General features: G+C 41.2%; 1 protein-coding gene across 4 annotated transcripts in view; it reads left to right on the top strand.

Annotated features, from left to right (window-relative positions):
- The window catches only part of SLC25A12 (solute carrier family 25 member 12), a 73,274-nt gene extending 61,195 nt beyond the window's left edge, over window positions 1-12,079 (top strand). For 2 of the 4 annotated variants that reach the window (XM_073305822.2, XM_073305823.2), the window contains 4 exons: window positions 2,045-2,183; window positions 9,662-9,820; window positions 10,022-10,112; window positions 10,782-12,077. In XM_073305822.2, coding sequence (XP_073161923.1) covers window positions 2,045-2,183; window positions 9,662-9,820; window positions 10,022-10,112; window positions 10,782-10,977 — 585 coding nt within the window. In that variant the 3' untranslated portion in view covers window positions 10,978-12,077. Of the gene's footprint in view, window positions 1-2,044; window positions 2,184-9,661; window positions 9,821-10,021; window positions 10,113-10,781 lie in introns of all 4 variants that reach the window. The other 2 variants (XM_073305821.2, XM_073305820.2) reach the window with 2 other exon arrangements.
- The last annotated feature ends 11,805 nt before the right edge of the window (window positions 12,080-23,884 follow it).

Raw genomic sequence — 23,884 nt, 5'->3', positions numbered from 1 at the left:
ACAAGACCATACATACCACTTAAGCCCCACAGATCCCCTGCGGAGAGCACTCTGTCTGCTCCAAATAGGTCAGCGTGGAGGGGAACTTTTAGAAATGTGTGACCTCCTAAGGCCCTGGCATCACTCTTATGTGGCCCATGGCCCAGAGCCTCTTATGTAGGGAACTCAGAGAGTCAATGGCCACAATTCTGGCACAGAGTGGACTGAAGTGGTGGGTGGAGGAGATAGTTTTGAAGCCTCCATGGCTCACCCTCAGGATGAGCTCTTTGCAGCAGGAAGTAATTCACCCAATATCAGATGAATAATTGGGGAGTCATTTTAATCAGGATTCTTGACATAACATATTTTAACAGCCCCTTCACAGATATTGTAGCATGTGTCAAGATCTAGAGGGACTCTCTTTAGTTTGCTTTTAGGCCTTGTATGCCAAGTTCATAAGAACATAAGAATGGCCTTACTGGGTCAGACCAAAGGTCCATCCAACCCAGTATCCTGTCTTCCGACAGTCGCCAATGCCAGGTGCCCCAGAGGGAGTGAACCTAACAGGTAATGATCAAGTGATCTCTCTCCTGCCATCCATCTCCACCCTCTGACAAACAGAGGCTAGGGACACCATCCCTGCCCATCCTGGCTAATAGCCATTAATGGACTTAACCTCCAGGAATTTATCCAGTTCTCTTTTAAACCCTGTTATAGTCCTAGCCTTCGCAACCTCCTCAGGCAAGGAGTTCCACAGGTTGACTGTGTGCTGAGTGAAGAAGAACTTCCTTTTATTTGTTTTAAACCTACTACCCAATAATTTCATTTGGTGCCCCCTAGTTCTTATATTATGGGAACAAGTAAATATCTTTTCCTTATTCACTTTCTCCACACCAGTCATGATTTTATATAGCTCTATCATATTCCCCCTTAGTCTCCTCTTTTCCAAGCTGAAAAGTCCTAGCCTCTTTAATCTCTCCTCATATGGGACCTGTTCCAAACCCCTAATCATTTCAGTTGCCCTTTTCTGAACCTTTTCTAATGCCCACGTTTCTTTTTTTGAGATGAGGGGACCACATCTGTACGCAGTATTCAAGATGTGGGCGTACCATGGATTTCTATAAGGGCAATAAGATATTCTCCATCTTATTCTCTATCCCTTTTTTAATGATTCCTAACATCCAGTTTGCTTTTTTGACTGCTGTTGCACACTGCGTGGACGTCTTCAGAGAACAATCCACGATGACGCCAAGATCTTTCTCCTGATTAGTTATAGCTAAATTAGCCCCCATCGTATTGTATGTATAGTTGGGGTTATTTTTTTCAATGTGCATTACTTTACATTTATCCACATTAAATTTCATTTGCCATTTTTTTGCCCAATCACTTAGTTTTGTGAGATCTTTTTGAAGTTCTTCACAGTCTGCTTTTGTTTTAACCAAGAATTACTTTTTTTTCCCAGCAAGGGAGTCATTCAAGTTCCCCATCCTTTGTCTCTGTATTACTTTCCCATGCTTTAGTGTTTCCATGTTGTGGCAACTTTCCCATAGGGAAAGAGAACAAACTGTGCTAGCCCTGCAGTGCAGTTTTTTCTGGCAGCCGGAGAGGGTCAGTGGAGATGCTCTCAGCTTCCTGTGGAGCAAGTGGCAAGCAAGGGCCCCAGTCGACTCTCTTGTGTGGCAGTACATTCCCTGTCACCAGGCCAGCAGGATCAGCTAAGAGAAGGTTTTTTGTAGGTTAAATTGTCGTGTACATTTCTGTACGAAAAATCATCTATCTAAGGTTTGATGGCAGGCCCTTAATTGTCAAGTGTCACTCTTTTGCTAAAGTTAGAAACCATCGCTGAAGCTGAGAGCTGACCATCAAATGACTAACTGTGCTTCTTTTGATGTTCAAATCTCCATACTACATTCCTTAAGACATATTACATTTACTGGTTACCTGGTAGATCCACTCAAGAGCCTTGGCTCAGTCTATACCCGGTGGCCTGGGGCTTCTTGCCAGCCTTTAAGTCTAATCCTATTTATATAACGTGTGTATATTATGTTTCCTTTTTGTGTGACAGGGTGCCAAAGCGTGTTTCCTCCGAGACATTCCCTTTTCTGCAATCTATTTTCCTGTTTATGCTCACAGTAAACTGATGCTTGCTGATGAAAATGGCCATGTGGGAGGGCTTAATCTCCTTACAGCTGGTGCCATTGCAGGTAACTTCTCAATATGTTTTCTAGAAATAACCTTTTCCCCCTTAATAGATAATATTTAATATTCGTTCATCAGTCCCATATAAATGAAAGCTAGTATGCCATTGTATCTGATTTAATCTAAATTTGATCACTTTTATCCTTGGTGGGAGGTAGTGTAATTTTGATGAGAGCTAATTACATTTGCATAATGTGGATAAACAGCTTAATGCAGCTCAGCAACTTGTAGCCAAATTTGATCTGTCTGTCTCAATGGGGTTTTAGTTGTTACCAGGCTCTCTGACTTGAAGGCTAATTTGAATCTTTGATGAACATATACTGAGAAGAATTAGAAAGAAAATGATTCATCTAGCTTAGGGCTCCTAAACAACTGGGGAAGAAACTTTCAGTTCAAAGGTAAATGCCAAAACAAGGATTTGAAGGTGCCTTTACTGTTCAATAGCAGGACAGGAGTGGAAATAACATACTCTTCATGTTTTTTTAAAGAATTTCTAATCAAGATTTCCCTTCTAATGATAGTGGGACAAACTCACCCCACTTACATGAAGTTAGTGTTTAGAAATGACTTCTGTAGGCTTTTATTTTATTTAAAGTGAATTTTGTAATGTGGTATTACACCACCGTGGGTTCGGCTCTGGTGGCTACAGTTTCAGGCTTAATGGAGTGAAAGTCACCTCTGCTACTTGCTTCAGATTTAGAGTCTCTAGGAACACACAAAGGCCTAGAGTAGAGACCTCACATACATTTATAAGTATAATGTCTAGTCTGTTTGACAAGTTTTACTAAAGTTACAATCAAAGTTATGATTACCTAAGCATATAGAAATTCTATACAGACCTATGCACACGTTACTTATATAGTTATACTCACATCCTCCTAGATAGTGTTAGGGTCTGGTGGGTCTCTCATGGATTGATAATAAGTAAAGGAATGGTTCCTGCTGGAGTTTCCCATAGGGAGCTCAATTTTCCTAATCTGGGTACCCTCTCTTTATAATGTGATTCTGACTATACGTCATTAGTGTTTATGCATATAGTGCATCCTGCGGTGAGGGTTAGAAAAATGTGACTAATGAGCATCTTGTAGCGAAAACTGACTCTTACTGTTAATTTTTTTTGCAATATCACCCATTGGTGCATCTTTTCTGGTAATGTTGTGGCATAGGGTCATTCTTTGGTCCCTTACTTTTGTCAAGCTTTTCTTAAGCCTATGGCCTAGTATGGCTAAGCTAAAATCTTACAGGCCTCAGCCTGTAAGCCTTGTCTTACAATCCTACTTACTTAGATATCGAATACATAATTACCCCTTCTAACTACTGATCAATCTTATATTTCTATAATCCTACAATTTAACTCTATTTCGCATACGATGATTATATGTAAAATAACATGTTAGTAAATCATAACATTACCCAATGAATAAACAATAAACTAAAATCATTGGCTGCACTTGGTATGAACAGAATGTGTAACTGGTTTGTTGGTAATAATGGCCTCTTATCTCAGTCAGTAGGCTAATAAAATTAGGCCCAGATGTGATGGTGGTGAATAAGCTAAAAATGCACTGCTAGACAAATTAATGGTAGACATCCTGGTGGACAAATTCTCTTTTGCACCCAGTATCTGCTCGGTGTAACACAAGTGGGGTGGAATGCAGAGGAGGTGTTTGCAGTTCCTTGATCCTGGGCCCATTTGGTGCTGGCCTATGTGTAGTTTATTAGACCATCCTTGGAGCTATCCAGGGATCACTAGAGTTCTGTGTGCTCCAGCCTGCCACCTAAACTGGAGTTGGCGTAGGACCTAGTTATGCCCGCTCTTTCCCAATTGGGTATGCCCCCATGGCTGGGGAGATGTGACAGTTTTCTCGGCCCTTTTGCTCTTGAATGGCACAAAGGGACCAGAAATGGGAAGAAAATCTGTTCCATTTTATTCATAGAACTACTGAAAAATACACTGTGGGGGCTAGTATCCTATAATAAGACTTGCCATTTGTGTTTTTTAACCACAGCTTAATTCACTAATGTTTATCAGACACTTGGATATTGATGCGATGCGCTCAGTAGAAATGGCTATAAATCTTGTTTGAGATATAAAATTTAGCTTACAAGAATCCTTCTTTCTGAGCTGCAAATTCATGTTACTGTTTAATGGGAGTGGATCAGATAAGCATAACTGAGAACATTGTGTGTACACATGTGGCTTCAAAAAAAGTTTATAGGGTTGTAATAGTGCATAGTTAGCTTTAGCAAATAGACTGGCTTTGCTGCTCCTGTTCCAAGATAAAACCTCCTGAATTGATCAGCAGGATGTTTTGGGAAGGTTTACTGTAACTTCGTTAAATTTCTGACCTGTCAACTTTATAAATCTCCCTTAAGTGCTATGTAGACAACTGTTAGGCTGTTTTTTTAATTGTATTGAAATCAACAGTAACAATTCAACCAAGACTGAAAGTGAACATTCAAGTTCCAAGTTGGAAGGGAATTCTTGGTTTTGGTTAAGTGATTGAGATGAGTCAGTATTCATTATACTAAAAATGAGAGTTGGATTTTTACATCTAAATTTTATAAATATTCTAACAGCATAGTACTTTACCTGCACAGTTCCCCTTTCATTTGAATAAGAAACCAGTGCTGGTGCTTGGGGTGAGGTACTGTTACTGTACCATCATTGATGGCTGTTACCATAGTGTGTGTGCCCAAAATGCCTTTATTGTCAACAAGAAAAGGAGGACTTGTGGCACCTTAGAGACTAACCAATTTATTAGAGCATAAGCTTTTGTGAGCTACAGCTCACTTCTTCAGATGCATATCGTGGAAACTGCAGCAGGCTTTATATATACACAGAGAATATGAAACAATACCTATTCCCACCCCACTGTCCTGCTGGTAATAGCTTATCTAAAGTGATTTCCAGCACAAATCCAGGTTTTCTCACCCTCCACCCCCCCACACAAATTCACTCTCCTGCTGGTGATAGCCCATCCAAAGTGATAACTCTTTACACAATGTGCATGACAATTAAGCTGGGCTATTTCCTGCATAAATCCAGGTTCTCACATCCCCCCCACCCCCATACACACACAAACTCACTCTCCTGCTGGTAATAGCTCATCCAAACTGACCACTCTTCAAGTTAAAATCCAAGTTAAACCAGAACATCTGGGGGGGGGGGGTAGGAAAAAACAAGAGGAAACAGGCTACCTTGCATAATGACTTAGCCACTCCAAGTCTCTATTTAAGCCTAAATTAATAGTATCCAATTTGCAAATGAATTCCAATTCAGCAGTTTCTCGCTGGAGTCTGGATTTGAAGTTTTTTTGTTTTAAGATAGCGACCTTCATGTCTGTGATCGCGTGACCAGAGAGATTGAAGTGTTCTCCGACTGGTTTATGAATGTTATAATTCTTGACATCTGATTTGTGTCCATTTATTCTTTTACGTAGAGACTGTCCAGTTTGACCAATGTACATGGCAGAGGGGCATTGCTGGCACATGATGGCATATATCACATTGGTGGATGTGCAGGTGAACGAGCCTCTGATAGTGTGGCTGATGTTATTAGGCCCTGTGATGGTGTCCCCTGAATAGATATGTGGGCACAGTTGGCAACGGGCTTTGTTGCAAGGATAAGTTCCTGGGTTAGTGGTTCTGTTGTGTGGTATGTGGTTGTTGGTGAGTATTTGCTTCAGGTTGCGGGGCTGTCTGTAGGCAAGGACTGGCCTGTCTCCCAAGATTTGTGAGAGTGTTGGGTCATCCTTTAGGATAGGTTGTAGATCCTTAATAATGCGTTGGAGGGGTTTTAGTTGGGGGCTGAAGGTGACGGCTAGTGGCGTTCTGTTATTTTCTTTGTTAGGCCTGTCCTGTAGTAGGTAACTTCTGGGAACTCTTCTGGCTCTATCAATCTGCACAAGATCAAATCCGCACAGACACACCCCTGGAACCCCGACCTGGGATATTCTATCTACTACCCAAGATCCATAAACCTGGAAATCCTGGGCGCCCCATCATCTCAGGCATTGGCACCCTGACAGCAGGATTGTCTGGCTATGTAGACTCCCTCCTCAGGCCCTACGCTACCAGCACTCCCAGCTACCTTCGAGACACCACTGACTTCCTGAGGAAACTACAATCCATCGGTGATCTTCCTGATAACACCATCCTGGCCACTATGGATGTAGAAGCCCTCTACACCAACATTCCACACAAAGATGGACTACAAGCCGTCAAGAACACTATCCCCGATAATGTCACGGCTAACCTGGTGGCTGAACTTTGTGACTTTGTCCTTACCCATAACTACTTCACATTTGGGGACAATGTATACCTTCAGATCAGCGGCACTGCTATGGGTACCCGCATGGCCCCACAGTATGCCAACATTTTTATGGCTGATTTAGAACAACGCTTCCTCAGCTCTCGTCCCCTAAAGCCCCTACTCTACTTGCGCTATATTGATGACATCTTCATCATCTGGACCCATGGAAAAGAAGCCCTTGAGGAATTCCACCATGATTTCAACAATTTCCATCCCACCACCAACCTCAGCCTGGTCCAGTCCACACAAGAGATCCACTTCCTGGACACTACAGTGCTAATAAACAATGGTCACATAAACACCACCCTATACCGGAAACCTACTGACCGCTATTCCTACCTGCATGCCTCCAGCTTTCACCCTGACCACACCACACGATCCATCGTCTACAGCCAAGCTCTGCGATACAACCGCATTTGCTCCAACCCCTCAGACAGAGACAAACACCTACAAGATCTCTGTCAAGCTTTCTTACAACTACAATACCCACCTGCAGAAGTAAAGAAACAGATTGATAGAGCCAGAAGAGTTCCCAGAAGTTACCTACTACAGGACAGGCCTAACAAAGAAAATAACAGAACGCCACTAGCCGTCACCTTCAGCCCCCAACTAAAACCCCTCCAACGCATTATTAAGGATCTACAACCTATCCTAAAGGATGACCCAACACTCTCACAAATCTTGGGAGACAGGCCAGTCCTTGCCTACAGACAGCCCCGCAACCTGAAGCAAATACTCACCAACAACCACATACCACACAACAGAACCACTAACCCAGGAACTTATCCTTGCAACAAAGCCCGTTGCCAACTGTGCCCACATATCTATTCAGGGGACACCATCACAGGGCCTAATAACATCAGCCACACTATCAGAGGCTCGTTCACCTGCACATCCACCAATGTGATATATGCCATCATGTGCCAGCAATGCCCCTCTGCCATGTACATTGGTCAAACTGGACAGTCTCTACGTAAAAGAATAAATGGACACAAATCAGATGTCAAGAATTATAACATTCATAAACCAGTCGGAGAACACTTCAATCTCTCTGGTCACGCGATCACAGACATGAAGGTCGCTATCTTAAAACAAAAAAACTTCAAATCCAGACTCCAGCGAGAAACTGCTGAATTGGAATTCATTTGCAAATTGGATACTATTAATTTAGGCTTAAATAGAGACTTGGAGTGGCTAAGTCATTATGCAAGGTAGCCTGTTTCCTCTTGTTTTTTCCTACCCCCCCCCCCCCCCCCCCCCAGATGTTCTGGTTTAACTTGGATTTTAACTTGAAGAGTGGTCAGTTTGGATGAGCTGTTACCAGCAGGAGAGTGAGTTTGTGTGTGTATGGGGGTGGGGGGGATGTGAGAACCTGGATTTATGCAGGAAATAGCCCAGCTTAATTGTCATGCACATTGTGTAAAGAGTTATCACTTTGGATGGGCTATCACCAGCAGGAGAGTGAATTTGTGTGGGGGGGTGGAGGGTGAGAAAACCTGGATTTGTGCTGGAAATCACTTTAGATAAGCTATTACCAGCAGGACAGTGGGGTGGGAATAGGTATTGTTTCATATTCTCTGTGTATATATAAAGCCTGCTGCAGTTTCCACGATATGCATCTGAAGAAGTGAGCTGTAGCTCACGAAAGCTTATGCTCTAATAAATTGGTTAGTCTCTAAGGTGCCACAAGTCCTCCTTTTCTTTTTGCGAATACAGACTAACACGGCTGTTACTCTGAAACCTTTATTGTCAACCTTTCTTTATAGTTTACTTTTTTAGTAGACTTGTGTTCTTGTGTTCTGCTAATGAACTGGCCAAAGAGCACCATAGAAATCTCACACTGTAGAATAGAAGGCCTCTGAATGATCACTTTGCATATTTACACCTTTAAACAAATGGATCTGTGAAGGATTGGAATGTTAGTACTTGAGAGGTTTCAGAGTAACAGCCATGTTAGTCTGTATTCGCAAAAAGAAAAGGAGTACTTGTGGCACCTTAGAGACTAACAAATTTATTTGAGCATGAGTTTTCGTGAGCTACAGCTCACTTCATCGGATGCATGCCGTGGAAACTGTAGCAGACTTTATATATACACAGAGAATATGAAAAAATACCTCGTCCCACCCCACTGTCCAGCTGGTAATAGCTTATCTAAAGTGATCATCAGGTGGGCCATTTCCAGCACAAATCCAGGTTTTCTCACCCTCCACCCCCCCACACAAATTCACTCTCCTGCTGGTGATAGCCCATCCAAAGTGACAACTCTTTACACAATCACCAGCAGGAGAGTGAATTTGTGTGGGGGGGTGGAGGGTGAGAAAACCTGGATTTGTGCTGGAAATGGCCCACCTGATGATCACTTTAGATAAGCTATTACCAGCTGGACAGTGGGGTGGGACGAGGTATTTTTTCATATTCTCTGTGTATATATAAAGTCTGCTACAGTTTCCACGGCATGCATCCGATGAAGTGAGCTGTAGCTCACGAAAGCTCATGCTCAAATAAATTGGTTAGTCTCTAAGGTGCCACAAATACTCCTTTTCTTTTTGCGAGTACTTGAGAGGTTTTTGCAGAGCAGTTAATCAGCTATACTGTTACAAAGTACTTGGTACATACAATAGGTGAGTAGAACTATTAATATTCACAAAGCACAGTAAGGCTGACAGAGCTCCTAGAATCAGCTGAGAGCACCACTAATTTGTGTCAGGAATATTTAATCCTTTATATTGAAAAAGAGAGAGAGTGAGTTTTAACTATTTATACTTGGAAATATTTGCGTCTCTCTTTAAAAAAGGTAAAATAAAAGATATTTGAAATGACTGATAATAGAACTCAAAGGGGAGCTCTTGAGAGAATTGTTCTGTTAATATCGTTGCATAATTTTTGCAGTTCTCTTGGCTGTATTTTCATAGTGTTTTCCTTTAGCATCTGTATTAAAATTAACTTCGTGATTTTGAAGAGACATTTAGAAGGATTGTGCTATGCTAGCTGCAGTAAAAGTCAATTTTGAATACTTTATGTTAGTACCAGGGTGTGTGGGTTTACATTTTTAATAAGCTTTGATTTCATAAAAAGATTGACATTTGCAGGTATTTTCTTTGACATTAGAAATATTTCTATCTTTTACAAGATACTTTGTGTGAATTAAATGCTGTTTTCTTCTAAAAGGTGTGCCTGCTGCTTCCTTGGTAACCCCTGCTGATGTCATCAAGACAAGACTGCAAGTGGCAGCTCGCGCTGGTCAGACAACATACAGTGGAGTTATTGACTGTTTTAGAAAGATACTTAGAGAAGAAGGCCCTTCGGCTTTTTGGAAGGGAGCTATGGGTAGGGAATTTTCTTTATATTTTAAGTCAGACCACAATCCTGCAAATTTTTTCAATGTTGTTTTACTCAGGATTGCTCCCAGCAGTAAAGTTTGCAGGATTGGGCCTTAGTATTGTAGTTCACAGGTTCATTTGAAATTCTCAGACCATCTTTCTTGATCTAACGTTGCTGTATTACAGTATTATTTGTAATATTCAACAGCTCGAGTGTTCAGATCTTCACCTCAGTTTGGTGTTACGTTAGTGACCTATGAACTTCTGCAGCGATGGTTCTATGTTGATTTTGGAGGAATGTAAGTGCAAACATTTGCTCACTAACATGCAAATCGGGTCTGCTAAGTTTGAATTCATACAGAGCCTTCAGAGAACTAAATGGAAAGAATATGTTGAAACAGATGTAGTTAAACTTAATGATATTGATTAGCTGTAAATCAAAGTGCCAGAATTTTGTTTTAAGTGTGCCCTGCACAAAAAATCCCCCGAACAGTGATATTACTATTAACATCTTTGGGTATTAAAACTGAAAGAGCTTAAACAAATCAACTTGCCTTGATTTGTATACTATTTCACTGTCTAAGCAACAGGAAGTATGTCAGTTTCACTTTTTTTAATACACTGCACAAAACTTCTGTATTTGGGTTTCCTACACTGCAAGATGATAATTAAATCCCCCTCAAACTGTTTTAATTAAAATCATTTACAATATTTTTTTCATGAAAATATTTCTATTTTAAAATATCCAGAAACTAAATTTTAGCCTGAACTACTAGATAGTGGCCTTTAAAGCAAGCTTCCTTTATTTTAAAAACTAATCAGAATAATTAACTTCTAACTATGTTGATTTATATGTTGTAGACAGATGATCATTTTTAGTATTGGCTTACTATAGATTCTGCTCTGTTATTCTGATGCAGGAGAAACATTTTAAATAAATAATCTTTTCTTTTTTTCTCCTCAAACAGCAAACCCTCTGGATCAGAACCAACCCCCAAATCTCGAATCTCAGACCTGCCTCCTGTTAATCCTGACCACATAGGTGGATACAGACTTGCTACAGCTACATTTGCTGGCATAGAAAACAAGTTTGGGCTTTATCTTCCAAAATTTCGATCTCTTGATGTTGCTTCAGTTCTACCAAAAGTAGCAGCTGAATCCTGAGATGACCTTTCAGCCTAGTATAACGACACAATGAAAAAAAAATTCAAGAGAACAGTACTATATCTATCCAGTCAGCTGCATGTTGCTCTTGCTGAACTGAGAATTTAAGTCAAATCACTCCTTTCTAAATGATATACAATATGCATTTATTTGTTTATAAATTAATCATTTGCACACAGGAAACGGATTGAAGCTTTAGTTCTGCATAGATTTTTTTTCCCCCCCCTAACCAGTGGCATGAATCAGTAACCTTTACTTGGCTTTGCACAGCTTGCACTTAATGTTACTGTACATATTGTACATCTTTGTACAGAGACATCATGGCATCCATACACAATTACATTTATATAATGGGTATGCAGTTCTAAGCAGTTTGAAATGTACAGAATGTTTTGAAGGTGTTTTTATTAAGAATCATGGAACAATAAAATATATTTAAAGTCATTTCATTTTCTTATATTTGTGTAATATATAAAAATAAACCATCAGATATTTGGTGTAGTTAGTCATAGATTTTTAAGGCCAGAAAGGTCCCATTATAGTGTAGTATGACTTGTCTTAGAGAATAAATCAAGGTATTAGTTAATAAAGGCAAAAGCATAAACATGCAATGCTGGTAGGAAGTTACAGCACAGGAACTGTGGGTGTGTATGTGGGGAGGAGTGCCTGAAAACTGTAGGAATTACCCAGAAACTCATGGTAATGTTGATTAGTAACGTTTTGCTAATTCTGAATACCAGCATATCATGTTTAAATGTGGTGAGATTGTATTTACCAGTTATAAGTGGATTTTATTAAGAGCATTCTGAATAAATTTATCCTGTAAATGTACATATCTGAGTAGCAAGTAAAATAAGTCCAGGGTTTAGTTTTAGCATATTCGGATGAAATAATTGCCAGGATATGCACTGCTAGTTTGCCAGCAAGTCCCAAAAGTGTCATATTTGTAATTAAGTAATAAAAGGCCTTGGCCTAACTCATCTTTGATGTAACTATTGTGTTCAGTGGAATCTCCTAGAGATAAATTTGGCTCCCCATGTAGTCTAGGAAATCTATCACCCGGTGGTTGGATTGGTGAATATTCATAACTCCTGAATTCTGATGTAATCTGTTTTTGTTTAAAAGACACAGCTTTCATTTTATTATGATTGTGCCTTCACTAGAAGTACAAAGTTTGGATTAATGTGCAGCGTGGGGAAATCTGCCAGGGGGTTAACATCTGATCTGTTGCACTGTGTGAATGTGTGCAAACATCTCTGAGTACAGCCTTGCAGACTTACAAAGCTGCTCTATGTTCTGCACAGGAGGTTTCTGTAGCTTTAGAAGAATGACTTCTGACAGCTCGGGGAGCTGCAAGCCCTCCTGGCTTTGTGGGCTTGAGGTATATACAAATTAATCCACTTGGAAATACTTGCTCAGGGAGGGGCTAAGTTCCTTCTTGGTAGGAGGAAAATGAGGGGGAAAGCTAGTTGTTTTCCAAAATCTCTAAATTCCAGAAAAAATAAAATGGAGGCACCTGGTTGTGTTCCACAGGAGGAGTGCTATACTCTGAGACGATTTCCAGGTATTTTGAAGAAAAAATTATGTCGAACTTTTGCCTCAAGTTTGCTAAATTAAAATTCAAATTTGCTAAATTAAAAGCCATTTTTGACTGGTGGGTAATCTGCTTTTGGAACAATGCAAATGCAGAATTCCAGCCAGACTCTCAGGAAAAAGCAAGAGTCCCTGTTCATAGCTGTAATCTATCACCCTACTGTCATAGCTGGTCTCTGTAAGCAGTGCAGGACCAGTGCCCCTGTATCAGAGCAGGTGGACCCAGTTGAGCCAATTAAAGGAAGCAGGGCTACACCTGGGGCTGTAACAGCCTGTCAGAGGCATAATGATTGGGACAGGCTGTACCTGGCACCACAGGAGAGTGGAACTAACTCCTGTAGTGGAGTTGTTCCAGAAGAGCAGCTGGAGCTGGCTGAATGAGGACTGGCTGAGCAGGGAGCTGGAAAGCTGCAAGAAGCAGAATTACCAGAGACCTCTGGGAGAAGAGGCTAGGATAAAGGGTGAGCAGAAGGACTATTTTCTGTTTATTTGGCTTATGTTTGGACAATAAACCTAATTAAAGGAGACTGGGTCTGACAATGTATGCTTGGTAAACTGGGGAGAAGCCCTGCCAATCCTTGCCTACAAACTGACTTGGGTAGGGACCGCTAAAGTAATGCCTAGCTAACGGCTTGCTTCCATGTTCTGGGTTTAAGAACTGCAGTAAAATACCAAATGACAGGCAGGATTGCTGCTGAGCTCAATCCAGTTGCCACTTAATCTCAGGCAGCTATTTTAATTGAAATGGGGGACAGTGAAAGGTTTGCAATTCCTTAGGAAACTGTTAAGGAAATGTAATACTGAGAAGAGAGAGCTGTTGATTCCACAAGACAGGCAGTGGCCAGGTTTTTATAAGCAGGTAGAAAATTACCTATCCTACAACTTCAGTTTCAGACACCATAGTTTCTGGGCCATGGTTGTGTTAAATAGCCTCCAGGACTTTTTTTTTTTTAAGGCAACTAGAATTGCCTTGACTTTATTCCAGTTAAATATTTTAGTTCACCGTACGACAGGTGAAGGCCAAGGCTTTAGAGAGCATTTAAGGAAGAAGGAGCTTTTTTAAAAAATATGAATAGGAATGTCCAGCCTTTATTGTCTCTGCCAAATAAACACTTGCAAATCTCCCTGTGTTTTCGTCGCTATCCAAGAAATGGTAACTTTTTGTAGCTGCTGAACTACAATCAGCCCTTAACTTTGGAGCAAAACTTCCCTTGACTTCAACAGGAATTGAGTGCATGTAACCAAGGCTATTATGGGGCACCCAGTTCCCAGTCCTCGGTCAGAGAATGTATCTCTTTACGCAGTTTGCCTCGGCATAGGCTTTTTAGGCAGCTCACACTCCTGTATCTTCAAATTTTGTTCTGCTCTGTGAAAAGAATATGCTCCCTTGAGGGGTAGAAAAATCCTTGGTACACACTGGCATTTAATCTTGCTCACAGCTTGTTGACTGACTTGAGTTCCGAAATAGTTATTGGACAGTGAGGCTCCTGGGATGGTCATTACAATATCTAGCATCCTGCAACTGGCATGCTGGTCCCTCCATAACTGCTGACATGGGATTGTCTAAAGAAATCCCATCCACCCTATCCTCTTTTCATTCCCTAAATGTTTGGGGGGATGGGGTTGTCAATGCAAATATGGTTTGGGAGGAAAAATAAAAATGGTTATAAATTGCTTGAAGCTAGATTCCATTTTCCAATACATTTCCCTAAATGATACCTGACCTGTGGATTCAGACCCATGCTGAAGCTACCAAGACTCGTATTCATACCTAGTGCTTGTCAGGAGTCCTCTGGAGCAGAACTAGTTTGTTGTGTTTTTGAAAATTTTCATCTAGAATTAGAAGAAATTGTTTTGGAGTGGAGAGGGAGGGAAAAATACCTCTAAAATTTATTTAAATTCCAGCAGAAGCTGCAGAGCTGTGCTCCGCTTGCTAAAAATTCCCATGCCTGGAGGATAGACACCATCACATGACATGCCTGTTCTTTATGCAGTCCTTGTGTGTCTCAATTGAACAGAAAGCTACTATCGTAAGGTTGGTGAAAATATACAGGGCAAATGTCAAATTGAATAGCATGATTTTGGATTGAAAATAGAGGGGGTACTTTGATAAGGCAAAGCTGATGGAAGCCTGAAGTTTTCACTTTCAAATCTATTGAGCAAAGATAACCTCCTGAAGACATAATTCCAATTGCAGCAGCCAGTCCCCATATGAGCTTTGGTCATAATAGAATGAGGGTTTTTTTTAATACCAAGAATTGGTAAGAGAACTTCTGTTTATAGCATAGATTAAATAGCAACATAAACCCATTTCTGATTTTGAAATACGTAAAATGGTTCTCCTGGCAAAGAAGTAGGATTGTAGAGGAGATTAAGAACAAATGGCACTAAATAAACTTTGAATGCTCTCTGGTACTAATGCACAGAAGGTGATTTTCACCCATATAGTAGAGCTAGTTAAAGCATTTTCAGCTAAATGTTTTGTGTGTGTGTGTGGTGTTGTTTTTTGTTTGTTTTTTTTGTCAACACATGAAGCCAAAATGTTTTGTGCTGTGTGGAGCAAAAAGAAAAGTCAAAACTTCACAAGTTGTTGTGAAACAACTGTCATTCTCCAGCCAGCTCCACTGTGCAGGACGGGGCTCCATCAAAGCTACTGTAATGGTGAGGGTAGCGCTTTCCCTATACGTGACCATTTTCAGGCACTTGAAACTTGCTGGGTGGGAGAAAAAACCCTTGGGGGTATGATGTTTCCCCTTGTTCTCAGCCCAAAGGGTATTTTTTATTTTGTGAAGCACTGGGCAGCTGTTGAGGTTTTCAGAGAGAAGGGAGATGGGGAGTATTGTGTTAAATCTGATGTTTTTTCCACCTGGGTAATTCATCTGGATTAATTTTAAAACTTCAGTCTCCCACTGGATTAAGTCATCCCTTCAGACAAGTGCCACTGAAGTGTTAGAAGCGATTTGGATCAGAAATTAAGTTTTTTAAAAATCATAGCATATTTGCAGTCTGGGCCCAGCTCTCCCCACCACAGCACAAATGGACTTAAAGCAGAGGTCTCCCTGTCACCAGAGTGCCGCTCAGACACTTAGATTGCTGCTGCAGCCCGGGGACTGCAATAGCCTCTATGATACAGACCCCTCCTGCCCAATGTCGCAGAGTTAGCTAGTGGAGTTGTATAATTGAGAATCCACTGGCTATGGCCCTGCCCTCCCTTTAAAACATCCTTTTGATGCTCCTACTGATGTATACAACAGATCTGTGGTGGGGGAGGGGAGAGACTCCCATCCTGGGCCATCTGAGCTGGGTCCCCAGCATAGTGGATGGATGAGCTTTGCTGCTTTTGGAGCCCTGCCTATCTGTATGAGCACCTCTGAATTTTCTGCCAAATATTTTGAATGTAGCAGTGCTGCATTCCAGCTCTGTGCATGTCTAATGCACACAGAAATAAACAAGTGCTTTTAGTGCTGTGATTACATGTCTCATTACATAGACACAAAGACATGTAATTAGCACATTCAATGCTGCATGGCATTTATTTCCATAAAAAACATAGTGCAGTAAGCTGCAGCTATCCTGTGCATGTACCTGGAGCGCCACCCATCTGAAACGCACAATCAGACAGAGAAACACTTGAGATTTGTGTTCTTTAAACCTACATAATGCTAAGATTGGTTCATGTGTTGGATTTTTCTATTGTTTTTGTTAAATCCTCAGTCTCAAGTTTCTTTGTTTCGAAGTGTGGGGTTTTTTTTGTTTTTTTTTTTGCTGAAGCTGAAACAATAAGTGTAAATTATCTTCCCAGGCACCTCGAGGCAGAAGCGATGTCACTGCCTGCCCTGAGTAGCTTTAAATCCTGATCGGTGCTGAGTTTGGACTGGACTGTGGGAGGTTGCCGAGGGGATGTACCGAATCAGTGCATTTGCCAGCTGCCATGGCCCCTCGCACCCTGCCCAGCCTTGCCCATTTGTGGGACTGTGTTGGGCCTCCTCTGTTTCTATGTGATTAAAACTGCTCTCTGCTACTGTAGTGTCCTCTGTGCAGAGAACTTTCCACTGTCAGGGCCCTGCAGCAAGGTCGATGCCGATGCGACTGGAAGCTAGTGTGCCTCCAGGCCTGAAGGTAGCCTACTTTTTCCTTGGGTCTCCAGCACTGGAGAGTTACTAATATTCAGTCTTGTTTGAAGTATTGCCAGATTGTTTGTTTGAAATAGGATAAGCTACTCCGGAAAGGCAACTTGCTCTCGAAATGAAAGCCAGGCTTTTATCCACCTTAGGACTGAGCACAGATTTCTTGCTTTGCTCTCAAACAACCTGGATCCAAGCTTCTTTAGGAAAAGGGCACCCTCTCTGAACATGAGCATTTTTGCTACAAGATGCACTATTAACATTTTTTTTTCTATTCATGCTGCTTTGGAAGCTGCCACGATCAGTGGTTGATCTAATCAAATACAGTGTCCATCCCTTACCATGGCTAGTGTCTGATAGTGCTCATACTAAATTATTGGGAAAAGGTCTTCCTAACTCCACTATGTCATACTGGGGTATACGCTGAAGCATAAGAAATAAAAAGACATTGCATGTTAATGTAATAAGTGTAACTGCACCTGCTAAGTCTTCTGTGTGTACAGTGCTTCTAAGCATTTGCTACTAAGATATTGCCTCAATGATACCTTGCAATAGCGAGTTCCACAGGGTGTATGCTGCCCAGAAAGGGATTTCCTGTTATCAGTTTGATCTTTATTGCCTTCCTGGTCATTTCACCTTTGCACTACAGGAAGTGATCAACTGAACTACATGATTAACCTCTTTTATACCATTCAGAATGCTGTATTCCTCTTTCCAAATTATTAAGAAACATTTTGAGATTAAAAGTACTAAGATTAAATAGACCATTCCTATTAATTTCCCCTCTATCTAGACTCCTGCAGCAGGAACTGATTTTTGTGTCCTCTTCCGGATGTCTTCTGTTTTTGATAGTTTTTAAGATGACCAGTCCTGAGCCCCTGAATGCTGCAGGATAGCTTTAAAGAGCTTTTCCAGTTTTCTACACTGAATTTCAACTGCCATGTTGCCCAATTACAAGAGCTGATGAAATTTTTTTGAATGTTTCTATTTGATTGAAAAAGGGGTGATTTCGCATAGCTTGACAGTTGGTCACATTTTGAGTTTTGCAATTTTTCAGCAGACATGTTTAATGACAATTATTCCCATTTTTGAATCCGCTCTACCACTTACTCAGTTTCATTAGGTTCCTTTGGGGTTGCTCACACTCCTGTCTAGTTTTCATGCTTCCCAATCCTGAAAGAGTCGTGTAGGTCTCATGAGATGGGAAGCAAAATTCTCCTTCAGAGCTCAGGGGAGCTCTGGCCATAGGTCAGGATTTGTCACTGGTGACCACCACCTCTCTCATGGTTACATTTAGTGGGATAACACATTAGCCTTATGCATTTTCCACCATGATTCTGGCAGGGATTCTGGCAGATGCAGTGTCACAGCAGAAATGAGCATTACTTCAGCCTCTTTTTGACTTATGTCTCTGGTGATCCCAGAGATGGTTCTTGTAAGTACCTTCCCCCCACCCCCCACCCCACATTGAAAGCAACAACAATTTATTGTAAGGTCCTTCAATCTGCCTCCAGAAGGGAGTATCACCATTTTGGTCTCTTAGGTGAGAAAGGCATTATCCTTCCAGAACTTAGCAGGTTCTCTTCAACAGCAAGAATAATCATGGGCCTGCATATAAGGTTGGGTTGCCAAGGTTTCAATCTTGGGCTCAGGTGATTTATCCAAAGAATTTAGAAACAAGCAGATCCTACCTTGCTTACCAATTTATTTAGGTTGGCTGAAATGGAAAAGATTGGAGTTCAGGGCTGTCCTTTGGAAAGCACTCAGCCTCACTCTCAGAGAGCTTAGCTTAACAAGCCTTAGCCTTCCAGAACTGGAAAGGCCTGGTTTGGTTTCCCCCCGCCCTCAGTCTCAAATGATTGTGTAGTTTAGAACAATGCTTATATTCCTAACTCTCTCTCACATTGGGATGACCATTAATGTTTAGTAGCAGAGGGGTAACCATGTTAGTCTGTATCCACAAAAATAATGAGGAGTCTGGTGGCACCTTAAAGAATAACGGATTTATTTGGGCATAAGCATTCGTGGGTAAAACACCCACTTCTTCAGATGCATGGAGTGAAAATTACAGATGCAGTATATTTATGCCTGCAACTGTTGTTTTTCACTCCATGTGTCTGAAGAAGTGGGGTTTTTTACCCATGAAAGCTTATGCCCAAATAAATCTGTTAATCTTTAAGGTGCCACCGGACTCCTTGTTTTTGTAACTGTTTAGTGCAGTGCTTTCACCAGGCAAAGGACTGTGTATTATGATGGATATCTTATCTACTTGTAACAGTAGGGAAGTCCCTCAGTTGCACTATTAACGTGAAGGAGAGCATCAACAAGCCTACAGGATGCCAAGTTCACTTAGTGGACACGACTCAATTTTAAACCATTTGAGAACCAGTCATTTCAAGTCTAGGGTCAGATGACTCCCCCCGGTATGATTCTTTGCACCTATCCCAGGGAAAAGCATGATCTAAGCCAGTACAGAAGAATGGCCATACTGGGTCAGATCAATGGTCCATTTGGCCAATATCCTGTCTTCTGAGAGTGGTCAATGCCAGAAGGTTCAAAGGGAATGAACAGAACAGGGCAATCTCCATCCTGTTATTCAGTCCTAGCCTCTTGCAGTTAGAGGCCTAGGAACACTTAGAGTATGGGGCAGCATTCCTGATCATCTTGACTAATAGCCATTGATGGCACTATCCTCTCTTAACTTACCTTATTCTTTTTTTAATCCAGTTATAGTTTTGGCTTTTCCAGCATCCCTGGCCAATGAGTTCTGCAGATTAACTGTGCGCTGTATGAAGTAGCTCCTTTTGTTTATTTTAAACCTGCTGCCTATTAATTTCATTGGGTGATCCCTAGTTCTTGTGTTATGTGAAGGAATAAATAACATTTCCTTCCTTATTCACTTTCTCCACACCATTCATGATTTCATAGATCTCTATCATATCCCCTTTTAGTAGTCTCTTCCAAGCTGAACAGTTCCAGTCTTTTTAACCGCTCCTCATATCGAAGCTGTTCCATACCATTAATCATTTCTGTTGTCCTCTATACCTTTTCCAATTCTAATATCTTTTTTGAGATGGGGTGACCAGAATTGCACACAGTATTGAAGGCGTGGGCATACCATGGATTTATATAGTGGCACTATATTTTCTGTCTATAACTTTCCTAATGGTTCCTAACAGAGTTAGCTTTTTTGACTGCTGCTGCACATTGTGTGGATGTTTTCAGAAAACTATCCAGATGACTCCAAGATCTTTCTTTAGTAACAGCTAATTTAGGATGCATCATTTTGTATGTATAGTTGAGACTGTTTTCCAGTGTGCAGTACTTCGCATTTATCAACCTTGAATTTCATCTGCCATTTTGTTGCCCAGTCACCCAGTTTTGTGAGATCCCTTTGTAACTCTTTCCCGTCAGCTTGGGACTTACCTGTCTTGAGTACTTTTGTATCATCTACAAACTTTGCAAGCTTTTTCTACATCATTTATGAATATGTTGAACAACACAGATGCCTGGTGGACACCACTATTTACCACTCTCCATTCTGAAAAATGACCATTTATTCCTACCCTTTGTTTCCTGTCTTCTAACCAGTTACTGATCAGTAAGAGGACCTTTCCTCTTATCTTAGGACCTCTTACATTGCCTAAGAGCCTTTACTGAGGGACCATGTCAAAGACTTTCTGAAAGTCCAATTGCATTGTATCTACTGGATCACCCTGGTCCACATGTTTGTGAACCCCCTCATTAAAGAATGCTAAAGATTGATGAGGCATGGTTTTCCTTTACAAAAGCCATTTTGTCTTCCCCAACAAATCATGTTCTTCTGGATGTCTGATCCTTCTGTTCTTGAGTATAGTTTTCAATCAGTTTGCCTGGTACTGACATTAGGCTTTCTGGCCTGTAATTGCCTCTTTTTTAAAAATTAGCATCACATTGGCTATCCTTCAGTTGTCAGCTGGTACAGAATCCGCTTTTTTTGGGTGAATACCATCTGATCCTGGTGACTTATTACTGTTAAATTTATCAATTTGTTTCAAACCTCCTCTGACACCTATCTGGGACAGTTCTCAGATTTGTCACCTAAAAAGAATGGCTCAGGTGTGTGAATCTACCTCACATCCTCTGCAATGAACAACAGTGCAAAGAATTAATTTAGCTTCTCCACTATGGCCTAATCTTCCTTGAGTGCTTCTTTAGCATGTTGATCATCCAGTGGCTTGCCCTACATGTAGGAGCTGGAGTGGGGATATAGCACTGCTTCCGGAAGCTGTATCACACGTGGACCCTGGCAAGCCCCAGACCCCACTCTCTGGTGGGAGCTCGAGGGCCAGATTAAAATGTCTGAAGGGCCGGATGTAGCACCCGAGCTGTAGTTTGCTCACCCCAATGTAGCAAATCCCCATTAATAGATCCTCCCCTGCACCTGTGAGCTTTTCTTCAGCCCTTATTTTAAAAACTCCTCTACAATTTTTTTTTAATTTTACAGGTTAGCAATCTGATTCCATTTTTGTTCAGTAAAGGCTCCTCCTTTCCCCAATGGTTCCCCAGTTCCTAATAAACCTAAATCCCTCCTCCAAACGCTATAGTTTTATCCATCTCTTATCTGGCAGCCTGAATTTGGCGTCCAAGACACTTCTCCTGCCTTTCTGTAGGTCATTGTACCATGTACACTGGCTCTTCCCCACCAGTACATATAAATCTGCTTAGATGTCTCGAGATCTGCCACCTTTGCACATGGCAGGCAATTCACCATGCAGTTCTCCTGGATATCACAAACCCAGCTATCTATATTTCTAATGATTGAATCCTACATTGCTATTACCTGTCTCTTCCTAATAACCAGGATTCCCTTCCCTGGAGAGGTATCCTCAGTACAAAAGGATACGACTGACATAATCTGGAAGGAGGGTCCTAACTATGGGATCATTTCTCTCCTCTTGAGGAGGATGACAGTCTCAACAGCACCGAGACTGTCAGATGTGGAGGAGCACTGTTCTATGTCCCAGAAAGTCTCATCTTTGTCTCTTAGCTCCTTCAGTCTCAAGAGCCTGTACTCAGTCTGTGAGGGCCATGAGCACCTGACACGCCACCTACCTACAAGGCAGTTAATCATACATGCTGCATTCAGTGCAATCAACTGTTAACCTACTCTGCTGCTGGACTTCTGCCTGAATTCTTTTTTCTCCTGTGGCTATTTTCTGGGGGTGGATGGGAAGAGGCTACGTTTAGAGAATGGTAGGGAATACTGTCTACACCTACATTTTTGAAATAGCTCTGGGCTACTACCTTATTTAGTCAGAAGGAGTAAGTCTCCATTGCTCTTTAAATGTTAAGAGCCCCTTCCCTTACATGTATGATGGATAGGTACGCCTTCTCCCAGCATGAGTGGGATTTGGCTTGGGCTAGATTGTGGTCCTCAGGCTCACAGCACTTAAGTATTGCTTCTGCCGTGGTTGTAAAAAAGAGGGAAAATAATGGAAATAGGACCTAGGCCTCAGAGTACAAGACTGAGACTTTTCTTCTAGAAGCACTGACCTAACATTTCTAGAGAGCCCATTTTTGTCACTTGCCAAACAAATGGGCCCAAGTTTGGGCGGGGGAGAAGATAAGCTAAAAGTTTCCTTCCCCTCCAAGATGGCTCTGAGGAAGCATTTGGGGAGCACTATTCTAAGCAGATAGTCTTGAGGAGTCGGGTGCAGCATCATTCAGCTACACAGAAGCTATCTTGCAGAGTGAAAAACCTGAAAAACAAATGTTCTTAATGGTGGAGTCAGGCACTCTCCTTGATGCTCAATGAGGGCCTTTTCTGTACAGAGAGCACAGAGATAGTTAAGTGGGCACAGAATTCATAAATGTTTTTTAAATCACTGTCAATACTCTCACAGGAGGTATGAAGGAGTGACCTTGGTCTTGATAAGACAAAAGGCTTTATTGGAGCAGACATATTAATCAGAATCTTGGTTCAAGAATGGAGAGGCACTCTCTTCTCTACACAAAGGGCAAAGCATCTTTCTTGCTGCCAAAGCAAGGGAGGGGACAGAGTGGAGTAACTGACAGAGGAAAAAATAATATAAAAGCAGATGGGTGATACTGCTGCATTAAACTGGCAAATCCTTGAGAGGAGAAGCACCTATGATAATATGGAGAGCCTTTGTAGGCAGTCCTAGTTTGAAAAGTTGGGGTCAAATGGTCTCTGAAAGAAGGTTCTGGCACCCTAATGTTGACCTGGGGAAACAGACTGAGCTGGAGCAAACAAGAGCTTAAGAGATCTTATTCTTGTGACACAAACTAGGTTGTTTTTTTGTTTTTTTTCCAGAGTGGGATGGGGTAGGGGATAGGCTAATCTAGATCCACATCTCTACAAAAGCCCCTTTACTGCCTCACATGAACTTGGCACAAATGGAGCATGTTTCTCTTTTTTTTCCTAGTTGCTTGGCAATTTTATTACCTATAACATGAGGTGAGGTTTTTTTAAGTAATTTCATCTACTCTATTAGTCATTTTTTCATCTTGCAGATTACAATAGGCTTTTCAACATCCTCCAGAAGTCCTCCTGCTAATCCTGGAAATCTCTACCCAAAACATTGAATAAGGACTCATTTCTACATTCTTTGCACACATTAAGTTAGTCACACAGAATGTTTTAATACCATATACTTCTATGTACAGGCTGTGGCAACAAGGACACCAGCACCTGGCTCTTACAGAATGATGGGGATAGCAATCTTTATGACAGGAGTTGGTAACCTCTTGCTTCTTTGAATTGTCTCGGGAGGAACAGGAAAGAATCTTACACTGATTTATTTGACTATAAAGAAGTAGTTCCTAATGATTTTGTACATCTGAGCAAAGATGTTACTACTAATGAGAGACTGGGGGCTGGGCTGGTGCTAAAAGCTTGCGTAACCTTTATTTATAAAGGAATCTCACCTTTTAACAAAGACCTAGTACTAAATATGTATTATTTTACAAAGTCAGGTTCAGTGACCAAATAAAGTTTATTATAGACATAACTTACTACCCTAGCCTTGCTTGCTTATTAAAAAAAGAGCAAGAAAGAAACTGGATGAAGGTTTACTTTGAACAGGATGCATGCACTCCTGTGGACAGTTCTAATATCCTAATATTAACAATCCTTCAGAGATTAACTACCTAATGAAAGCTAGCTAGTATAATACAGGAAGTTCTGA

The sequence above is a fragment of the Lepidochelys kempii genome, chromosome 11 (assembly GCF_965140285.1).
Source record: "Lepidochelys kempii isolate rLepKem1 chromosome 11, rLepKem1.hap1, whole genome shotgun sequence".
In the NCBI taxonomy this organism is placed as follows: Eukaryota; Metazoa; Chordata; order Testudines; family Cheloniidae; genus Lepidochelys; species Lepidochelys kempii.
Note: the sequence above shows the minus strand (reverse complement) of the source record. Positions and strands in the feature narration are given on the sequence as shown.